The 14986-nt window shown below is 37.6% G+C and overlaps 2 protein-coding genes across 3 annotated transcripts; one reads left to right on the top strand and one right to left on the bottom strand.

The window, feature by feature from the left end:
- On the top strand, nucleotides 1–4049 carry LOC135595834 (sm-like protein LSM1B). 2 transcript variants are annotated; one of them, XM_065087248.1, is made up of 5 exons: nucleotides 10–572; nucleotides 1910–1978; nucleotides 2067–2182; nucleotides 2278–2340; nucleotides 3659–4049. In XM_065087248.1, the coding sequence occupies exons 1-5, from the start codon at nucleotides 512–514 to the stop codon at nucleotides 3734–3736; spliced, it is 387 nt and encodes a 128-aa protein (XP_064943320.1). In that variant the 5' UTR covers nucleotides 10–511; the 3' UTR covers nucleotides 3737–4049. The 2 variants fall into 2 exon arrangements, with proteins under 2 accessions (XP_064943321.1, XP_064943320.1); XM_065087249.1 differs by lacking the exon at nucleotides 1910–1978 and having other exon boundaries at nucleotides 1–572.
- Nucleotides 4050–4717: 668 nt separating this feature from the next.
- Nucleotides 4718–11873, bottom strand: LOC103968507 (3beta-hydroxysteroid-dehydrogenase/decarboxylase). Its single transcript, XM_009381752.3, has 12 exons — nucleotides 11546–11873; nucleotides 8473–8562; nucleotides 8145–8278; nucleotides 7870–8040; nucleotides 7427–7549; nucleotides 7288–7367; nucleotides 6561–6759; nucleotides 6370–6466; nucleotides 6117–6291; nucleotides 5459–5615; nucleotides 5234–5300; nucleotides 4718–5141 (listed from the first exon to the last, which is right to left on the bottom strand). The coding sequence occupies exons 1-12, from the start codon at nucleotides 11781–11783 to the stop codon at nucleotides 5005–5007; spliced, it is 1668 nt and encodes a 555-aa protein (XP_009380027.2). The 5' UTR covers nucleotides 11784–11873; the 3' UTR covers nucleotides 4718–5004.
- Between the last annotated feature and the right edge of the window lie 3113 nt (nucleotides 11874–14986).

The following is a 14986-nucleotide window of genomic DNA, read 5'->3' as shown; positions in this document are numbered from 1 at the left end:
TGTCTCAACTCGCGGCGTCCACAGGCGCGGAATCAATGAGGGGGCGCTGTTCCGTGTCTGGTCACTGTTGCGTCTCGTCACGCTAAGAATCTGACTGCATCGGTGACGCACCGATGAATGGATCGCAGGGTCTCATCCACCGCCGAGTGGAAGAGAAAAAGGCCCTAATCCTCGTGAGAAACTAGGAGAGGGTTTCTTCTTCTTTCCTTTTCCGGTCCTCGATCTGTCTACCCAAGGCAGAAAGAGGGGTCTCGGGTCTCCGGCTAGGGTTACGATTCTGCAGATCGGGGGGTTGGATCTCGAGGCGTCTTGGCTCGAACTGACGGCTGTCGCCGGTGGCATGTCGGGGCCTGGGTTCCAAAGAGTGCGTTTTTCTTGAGTTTTCGGGGGTGACGCGGAGGGTGAGGTAGGGACGGCGCAGCAGTCGGCGTATTTTGGCTGCCAATGCTATTTGAGAAAGTGCGGGGGTATTTTTCGGTGATTTTTAACAGGCCGAAAGGGTTGGGCTGCAATGTCGTGGGCGGGACCAGAAGATATCTTTCTCTCCACCTCCCTAGCGAGCTACCTTGACAGTGAGTTTGTCATTACCTTTTTCTTCTTCTTGCCCTTTTGTTGTGTAGCTAGTTTTCTTGTTGTAAATTTATTCTTGAATAGATATCTGTAATGGATTAGTGAGAAAATCGTAGTATTAATTTTCTTATTATCATTTTGGATTTGAATTTTTTTCGTACATCTATGTACTTGCTTACTCATACTTTCGTTGAAAGTTCCAATTTTGTTGTCCTCTGTTATATTAGCTTTGCTTTTATTATATTTGCTATTTCGTTTTAATTAGTTAAAATATATTGCTTTGGTTTGTCTGGTTGTGGTTTTTCTTTAAGGGCGACATGAGTTTCATGTTGATCTACAGATTCCGTAGTTATGATACCTCTGCAAATTATTTTGCGTTCCTTTTTCTGCAAGAATAGTCGTCAAAGTGTGTTCTTGTGTTAGACAAAATTTCCAACTGATAAAGTCGATGTTTGTAGTTATTAGGATAAAGTGGATCCTCAAAGAATATTCTGCCCATTGGGTGTGAGTAGGCTTTTATTGAAGGATGAATTCAGACATATGGGGGAATTAGGTTCTTACATAATGCAGTTTCTGATGATATTTTGAGTTAGGTTGTGAAAGAGGAACCCTACAACAGGATATGGCTGTATGTTTTAATTCAGTGTTTAGTTAAACTAGCAAATTATAATTCATGGGGGTAATGAAGTGTATGACCTTTCCAGATAACAACCAAACTAAATGCAAATTATTACTTAAGGTGGTTCCTTATCTCATTCTTCTCTTATCGTGTTTTCAACGCACAAAGAATATGATAATCAGATGTTTTTTTAACTGAAACTCTTATTTCCGTGATCCATGGGATACTGCAGCTGCTCCACTAGGCAATGATAATAAAGGCATTCTCTGGTTATAAGGTTAGTCTTTAAGCACCGATATGTTTTCTCCTTGCCCTGATTTTCATCTGCAAGAATCCATCTACCTTTAGGCCACTTCAAGTATCTCGATACATTTTCCAAGGTTTGCTTGGTTGTTTGAAGTGTTTACTAGCAGTAATTCTAAAGGCAGAGGAGCTAATTCAATATGCAGTGTGCCCTTTCTGGAGGACATAAGCAAGGACAATGATGATATATTTTGGTGTTGATCTGTAGCTTTTATTGTCACCATTTTATATGTGTTTGGTTGCAAGCAATTGTAACGATGTTTCACACTTAACATTGAGAAAACAAACCATTTTTCCTCTAGTCTTCAGTGTCATCATGGACCAGTTTCTGTTATCTCATAATAAAATGAGGAATCCTTCCACTCAATTTATTAGATGCACGGAGAGTGTGACTTGGACAGTTTTTATTTTTCACAGAAAAGCTTCTTGTATTATTACGTGATGGGCGAAAGCTTCTAGGTGTTCTTCGTTCTTTTGACCAATTTGGTATTCTTCCATCCTTTATTTGTAAACTGTGTTGCATTTGCTCTGGCAATATGAGATGCTTATCAGAGTGAATTTTGATTGTTTACAGCAAATGTGGTTCTTGAAGGTGCTTGTGAGCGAGTGATTGTAGGTGATCTCTATTCTGATATTCCTCTAGGCCTCTATGTGATCCGTGGGGAGAATGTTGTCTTAATAGGAGAACTGGTATTGATGTCTCTTTTGATGCTTATATGACTTTAATATGTTGAATCTAATATTGACACCATTTTGTTTACTGTACACTGCTCATTATCTAAAAGGACTTGGAGAGGGAGGAGATTCCAGCCCACATGATTTGTGTTTCAGTTGCAGAGATTAGAAGAGTGAGCACCATATTTAAGACTAATCTGGATAAGTTTACTGTTCTACATACTTCTAGAGGCATTATTATATTTTCATGTGATGTTTCTGGATGCCTCTGCATTCGTTACCGTTTAACTTGTGTGCGTGCTTTATGTGCATTCCTTTGCATATTTCTTTTCTTTCTGCCAACTTGATCCTGTTTATAGTCCAGTAGGTGGATTTGTGTCTAAATACTGTTGGAGTTGAATACTTGATTGCATCTAACTACTGTACATTTAGTTTTATTTTTCCCTTGTTTTGTATATTTTCTCCATGTCCATCATTGTTGTTTTGCGTAATCTTAGTAGCAAATTTTTAGACCTATTTTTCCATAAAACTATAGTCATGTACTCTATTTTGTGTAGTGACTAAATTTGGATAGTCAGTCATATTATGAGTTCAGTTTTGGAAGATACAAATGTTAGGATTTGTAGGATTATGTGTTTATGATGAAGGAAAGTGTTGTACTTTCTTATGTTAAAAGTTCTAATTGGCCTAGAATTCCACTCTAGACCCTTAACGTTATGGCACACTGTTGAGTGACAATGAAAAATGCATATGAGGTCGTAAGTGAAATTTGAGCTTCGACTGCTGTTAATCTGTAGTTATTACTGCTTTCGCTTATGGTTCCTGTATGTTTATCTTATTTTCTTGTCTTCTGTGTGTGTGCTGCAATAGCATAAATAATATTGTTTAGCGCTTGAAAACAGTCAGATTAGATGTACTCGCATCTGATTGGTTTTCCCTATTATCTTCTTATAATAATATCTTCTTTTCTGTTGTTTCCTCCTGAGAGTGGACCATAAAGCGTGTTGAAAGACAATTTCAGGAGTTTTATCTATACCACCACATGACATCTATTGCAGTGTATTTGGTATCAGAGCCTTTGTCATCATGAATTTATGAAATCTTTTTGTTGGCTGCATTTCTGTTATCTATGTGGTGGGAGATTTCATGAAAGCACAATTGTGCCATGAGCACTACATGTCATACCCACTGCCATCAACAAAACCTAGCTTCTCAAAGATGAGCACTAAAATGGTGTGCTTTTTAAGAATTTGAACAAGCTTTATGTGCACAGTTCTGGAACATTGTTAGGAGCTTGCTAAAGCACTTCTTGCACCTGTTTTCCATGACGCATTTCCAAGGACCAGTTGATAATTAGGATATGTTTGACCAGTAGTTCATACACTTCTGTTACATGTTGACGGTGGAAGTAGCATGTTCCTCATTTATCATATAAAAGTATGCTTGAAGCCTTTCTTTCAGTGATTATACTGTGGTGTACTCTTGTGACAGGCACAAAAGGCAGAAAGGGATGCCACTGATCTGAAAGGGTCCATGAGAAAGAGGATGGAGTTCCTCGATCTGGATTGACGGCATGCTCTGCCCTCCTCGCCCATATCCATTACCATTTTGATGTGTTTGAATCATCTCGTCCGCATCTTTTATCGCGGTTTCTTTCTGAGTTCAACATAAAACCCTTTTACTGCCCTAAGCTGCTCTAGTTCTGCTGCTAAGTCGAAATTTAGGTCTGTACCATTGCTCTTTCCTACTGTGATTTATTAACGACTTCAAGGTTTCATATTCTCCTGGATTTGTGGAGTTTGTTATAGTGACGATGACTAGCATTGTGCGACTTCTGTTGGAATGGTTCTTGCAATTAAAACAGGTTACCTTTGTGTAGTCACATCTGATGATTTGTGTATATAAAATTTAGATGTCATAATCTAATGCTAATATTAAGCTCTTCTATCTCCACAATTAATGTAATGTTTGTTCATCTTGATCACACAAGTGTATCATTTATGTATATCCATGTTAAAGGTGTTACATAGACCAAGGTTGGCAGGTGCCGTCACTTTTGTAAGATGAAACAAGCTTGGGTTTTGGAATTTTTCTTCTATCAACAGTCCTGGAACAGTAGACAAATTTCTACAAATAAATGTGTCACACCTTCAAAAAATCAAGGTATGGAATACATACATATATACATACATGTCGTGAGGGATCTCTATCTGATTTTTTAATCTAATATGAAATTACCCAAATAGTTAACCATGTGGTGTGCATCGGAGTTTCATTTCTATGCATGTCGCGCATCCATTATCACTTTCGTTATTGTCCTCGATAACGAGCTCTTATCAACAAATGAGCAACATCCAAAAGATTGAACTTTTTCATGCATTTTTCATCCCGTATCAAACGCTGTCTTCCCAATTAACCGCGTTCTTTAACGAGTTGTGGATTGTTCATCCTGTTAACTCGCTGGTTTTAACGACAAATCACGTATACTACAACAACGAACCATCAATAATTATTGTTGCATAAACAATAGTTAATAACTGGGAAAGAAACTTGCGACAAAAACAACACATCTTTAAGGTTCAACAAACAGATCAAACCACGACTTCAGATCACACAATAGGAGAATTCGCAGCAGTCACCGTAGATGAGCTGCAAAACTCCACGGTTTAATACAGCAAAACAGGATGATTGACAATGAGTCAGATGAACGAACCGCCCATCATCGACAAGAACATGCAGCAAAGAACCAATGGGTGCATGAAACCAGACTTTAAACAAAAGTTTAAACATGTGTTCTCATGATGTCTGAGATCAACATTACCCAATACTGGTCAAAATCATTTGTGCTTCAAGAGCCTCTGGGTTGCTTCAGACTTCAGCCTTAGTAAGTACGAGAAAGCATCATTAAAATAACTATCAATTGCATCTTCCGATTTCTCATAAACATAGAAGGCAAAGAAAGTTATAAAGACACCTGTGGCAACAGCAAAGATCTTCTTTGTTATATCAATGGTTAGCATCATTTTAATGTTCTTGGACATCAGCGCAAAGAAGTATCATCTTTACCTATTTTGTATACTGTCTGCAGTGACGTCGTGCCCAGGACATTGAGAGCTAATAAGAAGATAATCACCTGTTTGATTTCAACATGAACATTAACAGCGTGAGCACTAGGAAAATAATATTGACACAACTTCAACATCTAGATTGTGATTGAGAAAAGTAGGATCACATTAGACGATTGGGAAATTAAGAAGAAATGTAATATGCAAACAATACGTAATTACACACCTTAAACATTAATGACCAATCCTTTCCCTTGCAAAGAGATCTCAATATGCCAATTCCATTGTTCCATGAATAAGTGGCTGAACAAGCAAGGCTACGTGCCTGCTCTACTGATATGTTAAAATATGAAGGTGGCATTTTCTCAATTTTGTACCCAAATCTGCACACACAATATTTTCTTATGATCCATCAAGAAGAAAAGTATATGGTGAGAACTCAAATAAAGTGCTGCAAATGCCAACAGAAATCAAAATGTCTTAGGATAAAATGAGAATATCTATTTCTGTCAAAAGTTATTCCAGTGACATCATAAAGAATAGTTATGAAACACGATGAGATCAACTGGCCCAATAAAGGTGCTTGTGTTTTAGCAACAAACTGGATAAATTTTATACAGATAAACTGAAACATACTCATTCTTGTTATAGATGAAAGTGAAATTAAGAACCATATATTTTCTAGAAAATGATTAATTATTCTACGTCTAAAAGACTAAAATCATCAACTTATGTTTAATTCCTTAATGCAACAGAAGGCTTTTGAGTGATAATCTACTTGACATGGTTATACACTGTCCCACACAACAAGTAAAGAAATAGATAAATACTAAAAGATAGTGAAATATGTAACAATAAGATGCAGAGAAACAGGACGCTCTTACATTTTCTTAGGCAAGGCACCATGAATAAACAAGAATAGTGCAACAAATGAGAGAAGCTTTGCCATTGCTGTAATCAACGTATATCCACTTGTGAATAAGTAATAATAGATGGCAATCAAGAGTAGCAATGCTGTGACCGACTGTTTCTGATCTTTCCAGAGAAGTGTGTTGGCAACTGAAACACAGAATTAGTGCATCACTCAGTAACCTCAAGCAACTAAATCGCCAATACGTTCATGTAATACATCCATACTTTTTCCACCTCCCAGATAGAGATAAGCTTTGGATGTTGTCTTTTTATGCTCAGCTTTCAGATGAGAGTATGACTCGATCGTTTTTTCCAGGCCATCCTATAATCACATGATGAAGCAGTTTATAATGAATAATTAACAGGTGCAGATGCACCTAAAAGATAAAAAAAGAATATGAACTTATATGTAAAACCTTCAGAGACACAATAGGCTCATAACCAATCTGATCTTTAGCCTTTGAACAATTAAAAGTCCTGTTGCAGGATAGAAGTCTAATCCTTGATGGTGTCAGCTGGGGCACAGGCATTCCATACCGAGACAACAGCTTGTATGTCGACTCTACCATGTGAGCAATTGGCATCATAAAAGTGACAGGAATTTTTGTACTAGGCCTGCAATAAAGAAAACTCAGCATTATCATTGATCGCTAAGAAGATGAACCATCTTCCTGAATGTTTGTGAAAAAGGGATCGGAGAAGCTAAGGGGAGGACGGAGAAGGGAAAGTAAGACATATGATTTAACTTACTTGTCATAATTCTTCATTATAGTTGCTCTTAATAACATGAGAAATACAAAGAATCAAAATGGTTCTTTGATTCTTTCAAATCCACAAACAGATTTTAATCTAAATTATACTTCTCCAATATGTTTTTACATAAGATTTAAAACACCTAAAAATGTGAGCATAATAAAATTATCAAAAGCATACTCAACTTTTATATCCAAGATCTTCAAGTATCGGTGACATAAACTCCATAAATTTTATTGATTCTTAGATTCAAAATGGTTCTTTGATTCTTTCAAATCCATAATGTGCAATCAGATTTTAATCTAAATTATACTTCTCCACTATGTTTTTGCAGAAGATTTGAAACACCTAAAAATGTGAGCAGAACAAAATTATAAAAAGCATATTCACCTTTTATATCCAAGACCTTCAAGTATCAGTGACATAAACTCCCAAAACTTTATTGGATCCATGTTTGTTATGAAATAGGCCTGCAGCAAAAGGTATGTCACAGAAACATCATAAGAACTTAAGTAAACAAAAGGCATACCTGTCCTCCAGCTTTCTTTGCACCCACTTCAGATGCTAGAGTTTGCTCTGCACATATATGAGCATGTGCCACATTTTCAACGTATGTGAAGTCATAGACATTATTTCCATCACCAATGATATACTGATAGAGAAGAAAAAGAAGACAATGGTCAACGGAAGTTCATAAATTGAATGACACCTCTTATGTTATACTAATTCCATAAGACTTCATACTATTAAAACCGGTGAAAAAACAAGTATAGTAAAAGTGACAAAGGCATATGCATTTTTCACTTCAGATAAATCAATTTGGCCTACAGGAAAACGAAGATGAACCTTAGAAAAAGTAAGCCTATCAGTTAAAAACTTCACTCTTGGAAGCCTCAAACATAATCAAAGGAATTATCAAGCAAGTTTGTTTTATAAATATGTATCAAGAAGTATGAAGTTAGAACATGTTGCCTTAGCCTTCCCAGCCTTTGCAGCAGCAACTAGTGATGGCACCAACAATCTATCACCAGGGCCAAAGATGCTACTAGGGCGTATACAGCATGTCAGAAGCCCATTCCTACCATTAGCTTTTACAACCAGTTTTTCTCCTTCTGCTTTAGTCTCTGAATATGAATCATTGAACTGGTGCAACATAACAACTCCAAGAGTCAAAAAGATAAAGAAAAACAAAAAATCTCAAACAGAAAAGGCATACAATATTGCAAAGTAAAGATTTCCAATGCGACCTTATCTGGGTATGGCATTGTTTCATCCCCATTGAAAATTCCATGCACACCATCAAAGACCACACTAGGAGAGCTAGTGTAGATTAGTCTCTTAACTTTGCACTCGATACAAGCATCAATAACATTTTTGGTACCTGCAAATGCGCAAGTACCTCTTAGTAGAAGGGAAATAATATTAGTCCTGGTGGGTTTCAAACAGACTCCCATAGTACCACAGTGTGTTGAACTTGTACACCAATGCCACTTATAACATGTTTTTACTCAGCCTACCAATTTCTTTATGACAAATAACAGCGTGAAAATTAACAAGAACCACTTAACTTCTAACCTTCAACATTCACAGAGTAATGAAGCTGGTGGTTGTTGATGGATGAATCAGGAGCAGCCATATGGTAAACAACCTCAATCCCTTCAAATGCTGTAGAAAGGAATTATAAAGAAACACTAAGACAGGGAAATAGTGCATCCATCATATTTATAAGTATAAGAAACTGGTGAAATTAGAAATAGATAAAAATGTATTACTTATTCTGCACAACTTTGCAGTTTTTCTGTAGCTTTAAAGATACTTTAGACCCTAACATCGATGGACAAAGGAAAAAAAGAAAAGAAAATTATTTGTCCTGTTACTCTTGTCCTAGTCTCATAGCCACTTCTCCTATGACTTCATGTTTGCATTTGCAGGCATTCCTCCAGCAACTTTGTTTTCTCTCCAAAATAGGTTAGCATTTCCAAGATCATATGAACAACTATTTATGACATCACATTGCTCCAGAAAATCAAAGTGTACTCACAGTCGACAAATAAGGGATCTAAGCAACAAACAATGATGATGTTTACATTGTACTTAATCATTGATAATTATCGAAAAGATACCTTAATAATTGTCAATAAGATAATTAGATATCTTGTTTCTACTAGGAACCAAAATCTCCTAAAATACATTCAGGACATGCAAAGAAAAATAGATGATCTACAGCTAGAAAAAGTAGATTACCAAAGCCATAGCATACACATCGAGATCAGATATATGTTTAGCACATAATTGAATAGTTTAGCCCTCCAAACATAATATTGTCACCAGGTAACTTTTGGACTGAAATATTCTGAACTCTTTGAAATGCTAAAATGTGAAGGAAGGCACGATAATCAAATTTGGATCCAAATCTAACTAATTTAACTTTTCAAAACTATAATCAAACCATACATTTTAATGTCACAAAAATGCAATATGTCAATCTTAGAAACCAAAGGCATTTGCTTCTGTTGTTACCATGCCAGATGATACTTAAATCTATAACCAAGTGCATGACGTTGTATATAAATTATTTCAAGGGATGGGTCCTTGTCATGTTGTTTAGAATATAAACAATAGGAAGACAAAGTCCAAAGCAGAACACCATAGGGTCAATACATTATTTGGCAGCAGAACTTTCTTTATTTCATATCAGCAATGTATAACTAAGACCATGTCTCCTAGGTTGACATTTCATCGATGAGCTTATTAAGTGTCCCGCATCTGTATGCCTATTTGACACGCTGGTAGATATGAGTCATGATTCTCGGGGATGTGTGCAAGAGTCAAAATAACACTATATGGATGGATCAAGAAAAGTACTAAGATAGAGTCACAATGAAACAAATAGCATTTACATGATAGAGCCAATATTAAGCTTGTTGCTAGGAGAGGGGGTTTTATTGTACTGAACTAAGTGCCTTCTAGATTGAACTGAAATAATCTAGATCATGGATATAATAATAGAAAATTAGAAGATGTGTATCATGAGCTTGCTGAAGTCTTCAAAATGGAATTAATATAAACATAGTCCACAGAAATTTCCCGGCTTTGTATAATATTTTTTTGTTAGAGAACTTAGATTATAGCTATCTGCTGATATATTATTAGAGATGTTAAATTGTATGATGGATTAATACGTCATGATTCATATACTCCATGAATCACCATCAGGATTTCCAGAAGTTCTAAACCGTTATCGATCTGTTACATGATATAATGTTCTTGAAAACAATGTTTCCAAAAGTATATCAAGTCAAAAAAGACATTATACCAAACAGTATCTTAAGGCTGTCATGGTGGATCCTCTCGAAAGTCAATATGCCCTGAAAACTTTTCTGCAAAATGATGCATGAAAGTAATGCAAAACAGCATGCTTTTGGTTCACTGAACCCTATTAAGTCCACAACTAGCAGTTTTCTTTAAACCCAACAACATAAGCAAGTCAAACAATGAAACTGCACCGGTACTTACACCTAACTATTTTTTTCTTTCCATAATGAGCTGCATGTTCACTGATGTATTAGCAACTTTTCCTACTTACTATGCACATTGACTCTCCCTGACAGGACTTATTATAAATGCATGGTTTTTCTTGTAAAGTTGACTCTATGAATTTTGAAATAAGGTAAAGCAAAAGAGGAGACTAGGATGCTTTTCTCTTTACAATGCCAAACACCATATTCCTTGGTCCTAGTTTTCGTGACCATGCATCTTTCTGTGGTGGTGTCATTTGCTACTCATCTGATGATACAGGTTACTGGATATGGTCTTTCATGCTTCTCAACGCCATCTTACTGACGTCGTTCGGTCCATATTCTGTCAACCTTTGATTAGCTGCAAACTACATATTGTCTTTCTGTGGTGGTGTCATTTGCTACTCATCTGATGATACAGGTTGGTGGATATGGTCTTTCATGCTTCTCAACTCCATCTTACTGATGTCGTTCAGTCCATATTCTGTCAACCTTTGATCAGCTACAAACTACATATTGTCTTCCTGTGGTGGTGTCATTTGCTACTCATCTGATGATACAGGTTACTGGATATGGTCTTTCATGCATCTCAACTCCATCTTACTGACGTCGTTCGGTCCATATTCTGTCAACCTTTGATTAGCTGCAAACTACATATTGTCTTTCTGTGGTGGTGTCATTTGCTACTCATCTGATGATACAGGTTAGTGGATACGGTCTTTCATGCTTCTCAACTCCATCTTACTGACGTCGTTCGGTCCATATTCTGTCAACCTTTGATCAGCTACAAACTACATATTGGACTCTTGAACCCCCCACCGCCCCCAACCCAAAAATAAAACAAGATCTATCAACAAAATCTCTTATAGAACGTATATTATTTTTTATAACAACAATAGAAAAATGGTATCTTTCTTCTAATGAGCCGACGGCTTTTTCCTTAAAATCACAGCTCCGCGTTTGACCAAAACGGACATTTCAACAAAAAGCATTTACTCTAACAGATTATTTAGCTACAAACCCTCCCAAAAAGCCGGCAGCGGCTGGAAGAAAACCAAGCATCCCAGAGAAAGATGGGGAGGCGGCAGATGCAACCCATTACCGCGGATTGGGGCGACGGTGCCGCGTACCTTTGACGACATGGGCCCTATTGCGTAGATCGGCGGAGACGTAGGCGGCGCGGCCTGATCGGAGGGCGTGGCCAAGGGCGCCGTCCTCCTCCCGGGGGTCAAGCGAGATGGAGGGAGCGAGGTCGGCGACCCGGACGCACCAGATGTCGGAGCGAAGAAGCATCTCGACCAGGTGCCGGGCGGCGAAGCCACGGCCGCCGGTGACCACGCACCACCGCTCTTCTCCTCCGCCGCCCATCCTCTCCCCCCTCTTCGTTTGGCCGCCCACCCGAAGGCCGAATCAAAAGGGTTACGGGATTCGAGTTCGCTCTCGGTGATGTTTTCGAAATGTGCGTCATTTCTTATTCCTTCACCTGTGTTTAGGTTAACCGCGGTATTACATACGGTAAAATTATACACGGCGAATTCTCGAAAATAATTGCTTTTTTTTTTAATGTTTCTAACACAGCATTCCTATTTTTAAAAAAAGTTATGAAATGACACTCTTTTTCTCACAAGATTGATCAATTTAACCCTCTCAATTATAGTTCTTCATCGTCCATCGCTCATCATCAATTGTAAAAAGAATAAGATGAGAGGACCTTTATCGTTATAGAAGGGTCGATCCACGCACTCTCATTGTTGATCACATAGGATGAGATGATAAAAATGAGGGGGCACACCTTCATCGTCATAATCTCGTGCAAAGGTCTAAGTGTATAGTGATTTAGATCAAGACAACAGGTCTATAAAAAAATAAATAAATGGGATCTTTTTACATCGTCAAATGTGTTATTTTAGAATTTTTAAAAATAATTTTTTAAAAAATTATATATATATATATACATATATATATATATATATAAATATATATATAACACTGATACATCTTACCAAATGATATTGGGTAATTTACTCATAAAAGTCCCTCATAAATTTTTTTATTAGAAAAAGTTCCTTTATTGAAAATTTATTTTTTTTCTTAAATGGGACGAGTTAATCATATTCTTTCGCATTTAGTATTAAATTTTTGAACTTTTTGAAAATTACAATGGAGTCTCTATGATTTTGAAATTATTATAATTTACTTTTTAACTTTAACAACGCAGTATAGCATCAAAGTGAAGGGTAAACTAATCATTTCTTGCATTTAAGCAAAGGGGCAGTTGTCGAATTGAATGGTAGCTTCATGAGCCACTCCGAAGACGCCGAGAGTGAACAGACATGTCCGTTTCCTCGACGCCCCCGACAACCAACGGGTGGACCCTTCCATCTCCGCAAGGTGGAGGCGAAGTATGTCAACAACTCCCTCTTCACCGGCGACTTCGCTAGTGACACCGGCGCCCACCTCATCGACAAGGTGATCGACTCCTGCATGGACCGACGGCCTCACTTGAGGCACCCTAGGTTGCGATGCCGAGATCATAACCGACAAGCTCGGCAATGAGGTGGCCACTAACGTTGGCGGCATTTGCCCCGGCTGCGACGAGTCGTTCAAGACGATCGACTTGGACGAGCCGTTGGGGACCGGCGGAGGACGAGCTGCTGGAGAAGTTCGATCAGTTCCGGTGGTTGTTCGAGTCGATGGGGAATTATGGGTGGGGAAATGGGATTTGGGCCAAAGGAAATGATTAGAACAGCGATGGTGGACAGCGGAAGGAGGTGCTCAACAAGCCATGGAGGCCTCTTATCCGCAAATCGAAGATCTCTGCGGAGGACGAGCTGCTGGGGAAGTTGGATCAGTTCCGGTGATTGTTCGAATCGATGGGGACTTACGGGTGGGGAAATGCGATTTGGGCCAAAGGAAATGATTAGAACAGCGATGGTGGACGGCAGAAGGGGGTGCTCAACAACCCATGGAGGCCTCTTATCCGCAAATCGAAGATCTCTGCGGCTATCCTCAGCCCACACGTGAACTTTGTTTATCTTCTTCGATTTGTGGCCACATTAAGGATATTATACATTTTAGTTTGCATTTTTTTTTGTCTCTTGTTTTCGTTCACTTTCTTTCTTTTCCATAAATCACGTATAAATCTAATCCCACAAAAATGTGTCTTAAATGTTCAAATACCACAAAAATTTTTTTTCCATAAATAAAGATTCTATAAAAAAATTAATATTTTAAAAATAAAAAATATATATAATAATTTTGAAACCATGTATATTCTAATGTAACTTTTAAAAATTTAGATTATGTTTTCATGTTATATTTCGGTTCATTTCATACTATAATAATATGAAGTTCTTGTATCACCTCATACTTTCACTAATTTTTTCTGTTAATTTATATCAAAATTGATGTATTATCATGTTAAATACTTAAACATATTATCAAAATATAATATTATTTATTTTCAGGCGTAACAACTTGACTCCAAACCACTTGATATTTTCATCATTCAAGTCAAATGTGATGTCAATATCATTTCTAAATTTTTAAGATGATTTTATCAATAATTTTATTTAAGTATAAATAAATATAAAGTGGATCAAAATAAAATTTCAATAAAGGAACTTTATTTAATAAAAAGTATTTTTGAGGGGTTTTAATGAGAAAATGACCCAAAATCTTTTGGTAAGATGTATGAGAGTTATATATATATATATATATATATATATATATATATATATATATAATACCAAAGGATTTCGTAAAAAGAAAAATAGATGGTATTATTAAAACTAAAAATATAATAATTTGGAAGTTATAGTAACCCAATATAATATTTAAAAGAGAAAATTGTAATTAGCCCTGTTGATGTTTTAATAAAGGGAAGCAGGATTTATTTCTGATCGTTGATTCATATGTGATATCACCCAAAAATCATTAATCTGGCCGGAATTTGTGGATACCTATAAACCTTTAAATTACTGTGCAAATGATAGGGTTGTAACATGAACAAGTAAATTAATTACAGTTGAATAAGATTGGACCTGATGGCGATAATAAATTAATGATAGGGCAATAATGCCGACGCGATGTGCGCTGACGTCACCCGCTCTCAGACAACGACTTTGTCGTCGTCTGACTCAACATACTTGGCCGAGGCAGAGGAGAACGATGACCGAAGCATGCCCATGCCCTGCGGCGGTTCGGTTCTTCACGCAACGCCAACGATAATATCAGACGCCATTAGAGGTACGATCCTACTCCCACAGGCAGACACGTCAGGTAACACTAAATTTCCTTAAATACCCCCAAGTTTGAAACGATAAGGGGAGGAAGATATACGACAAACTCCACTCCACATCTTCTAACTTGATCGTCGGAGGGGTCGAGCCGAGCTTCCGACCCAACCTGTGCGTAGGTAGGGAGACAAGGCGATTTCCCCGAGACGCGGGGGGAGGTGCCTTCCCCAGGGCATCCAGACGATCCCAGGTGGTCCGCGCAATTGGTCACTCCGACAGCCCCAAGAAACCCCGAGCAAAGATCCTCGTCGTTCGATCCCGAACCAAGCCATG

Source organism: Musa acuminata, chromosome BXJ1-10 (assembly GCF_036884655.1).
Source record: "Musa acuminata AAA Group cultivar baxijiao chromosome BXJ1-10, Cavendish_Baxijiao_AAA, whole genome shotgun sequence".
Taxonomy (NCBI): domain Eukaryota; kingdom Viridiplantae; phylum Streptophyta; class Magnoliopsida; order Zingiberales; family Musaceae; genus Musa; species Musa acuminata.
The sequence above is the reverse complement of the archived record's forward strand: the minus strand, read 5'-3'. Positions and strand labels throughout refer to the sequence as shown.

Bases quoted from the DNA above. Each gene is read 5' to 3' on its own strand.
- LOC135595834 (XM_065087248.1), top strand. From the start codon at position 512: ATGTCGTGGGCGGGACCAGAAGATATCTTTCTCTCCACCTCCCTAGCG. The intron at 573-1,909 runs GTGAGTTTGTCA...TATTTTTCACAG, and splicing joins CCTAGCGAGCTACCTTGACA to AAAAGCTTCTTGTATTATTA. The intron at 2,341-3,658 runs GTGAGCACCATA...CTCTTGTGACAG, and splicing joins CAGTTGCAGAGATTAGAAGA to GCACAAAAGGCAGAAAGGGA.
- LOC103968507 (XM_009381752.3), bottom strand. From the start codon at position 11,783: ATGGGCGGCGGAGGAGAAGAGCGGTGGTGCGTGGTCACCGGCGGCCGT. The intron at 8,563-11,545 runs GTACGCGGCACC...TCCTTTCTACAG, and splicing joins TAGGGCCCATGTCGTCAAAG to CATTTGAAGGGATTGAGGTT. The intron at 8,279-8,472 runs GTTAGAAGTTAA...GCGCATTTGCAG, and splicing joins TTACTCTGTGAATGTTGAAG to GTACCAAAAATGTTATTGAT.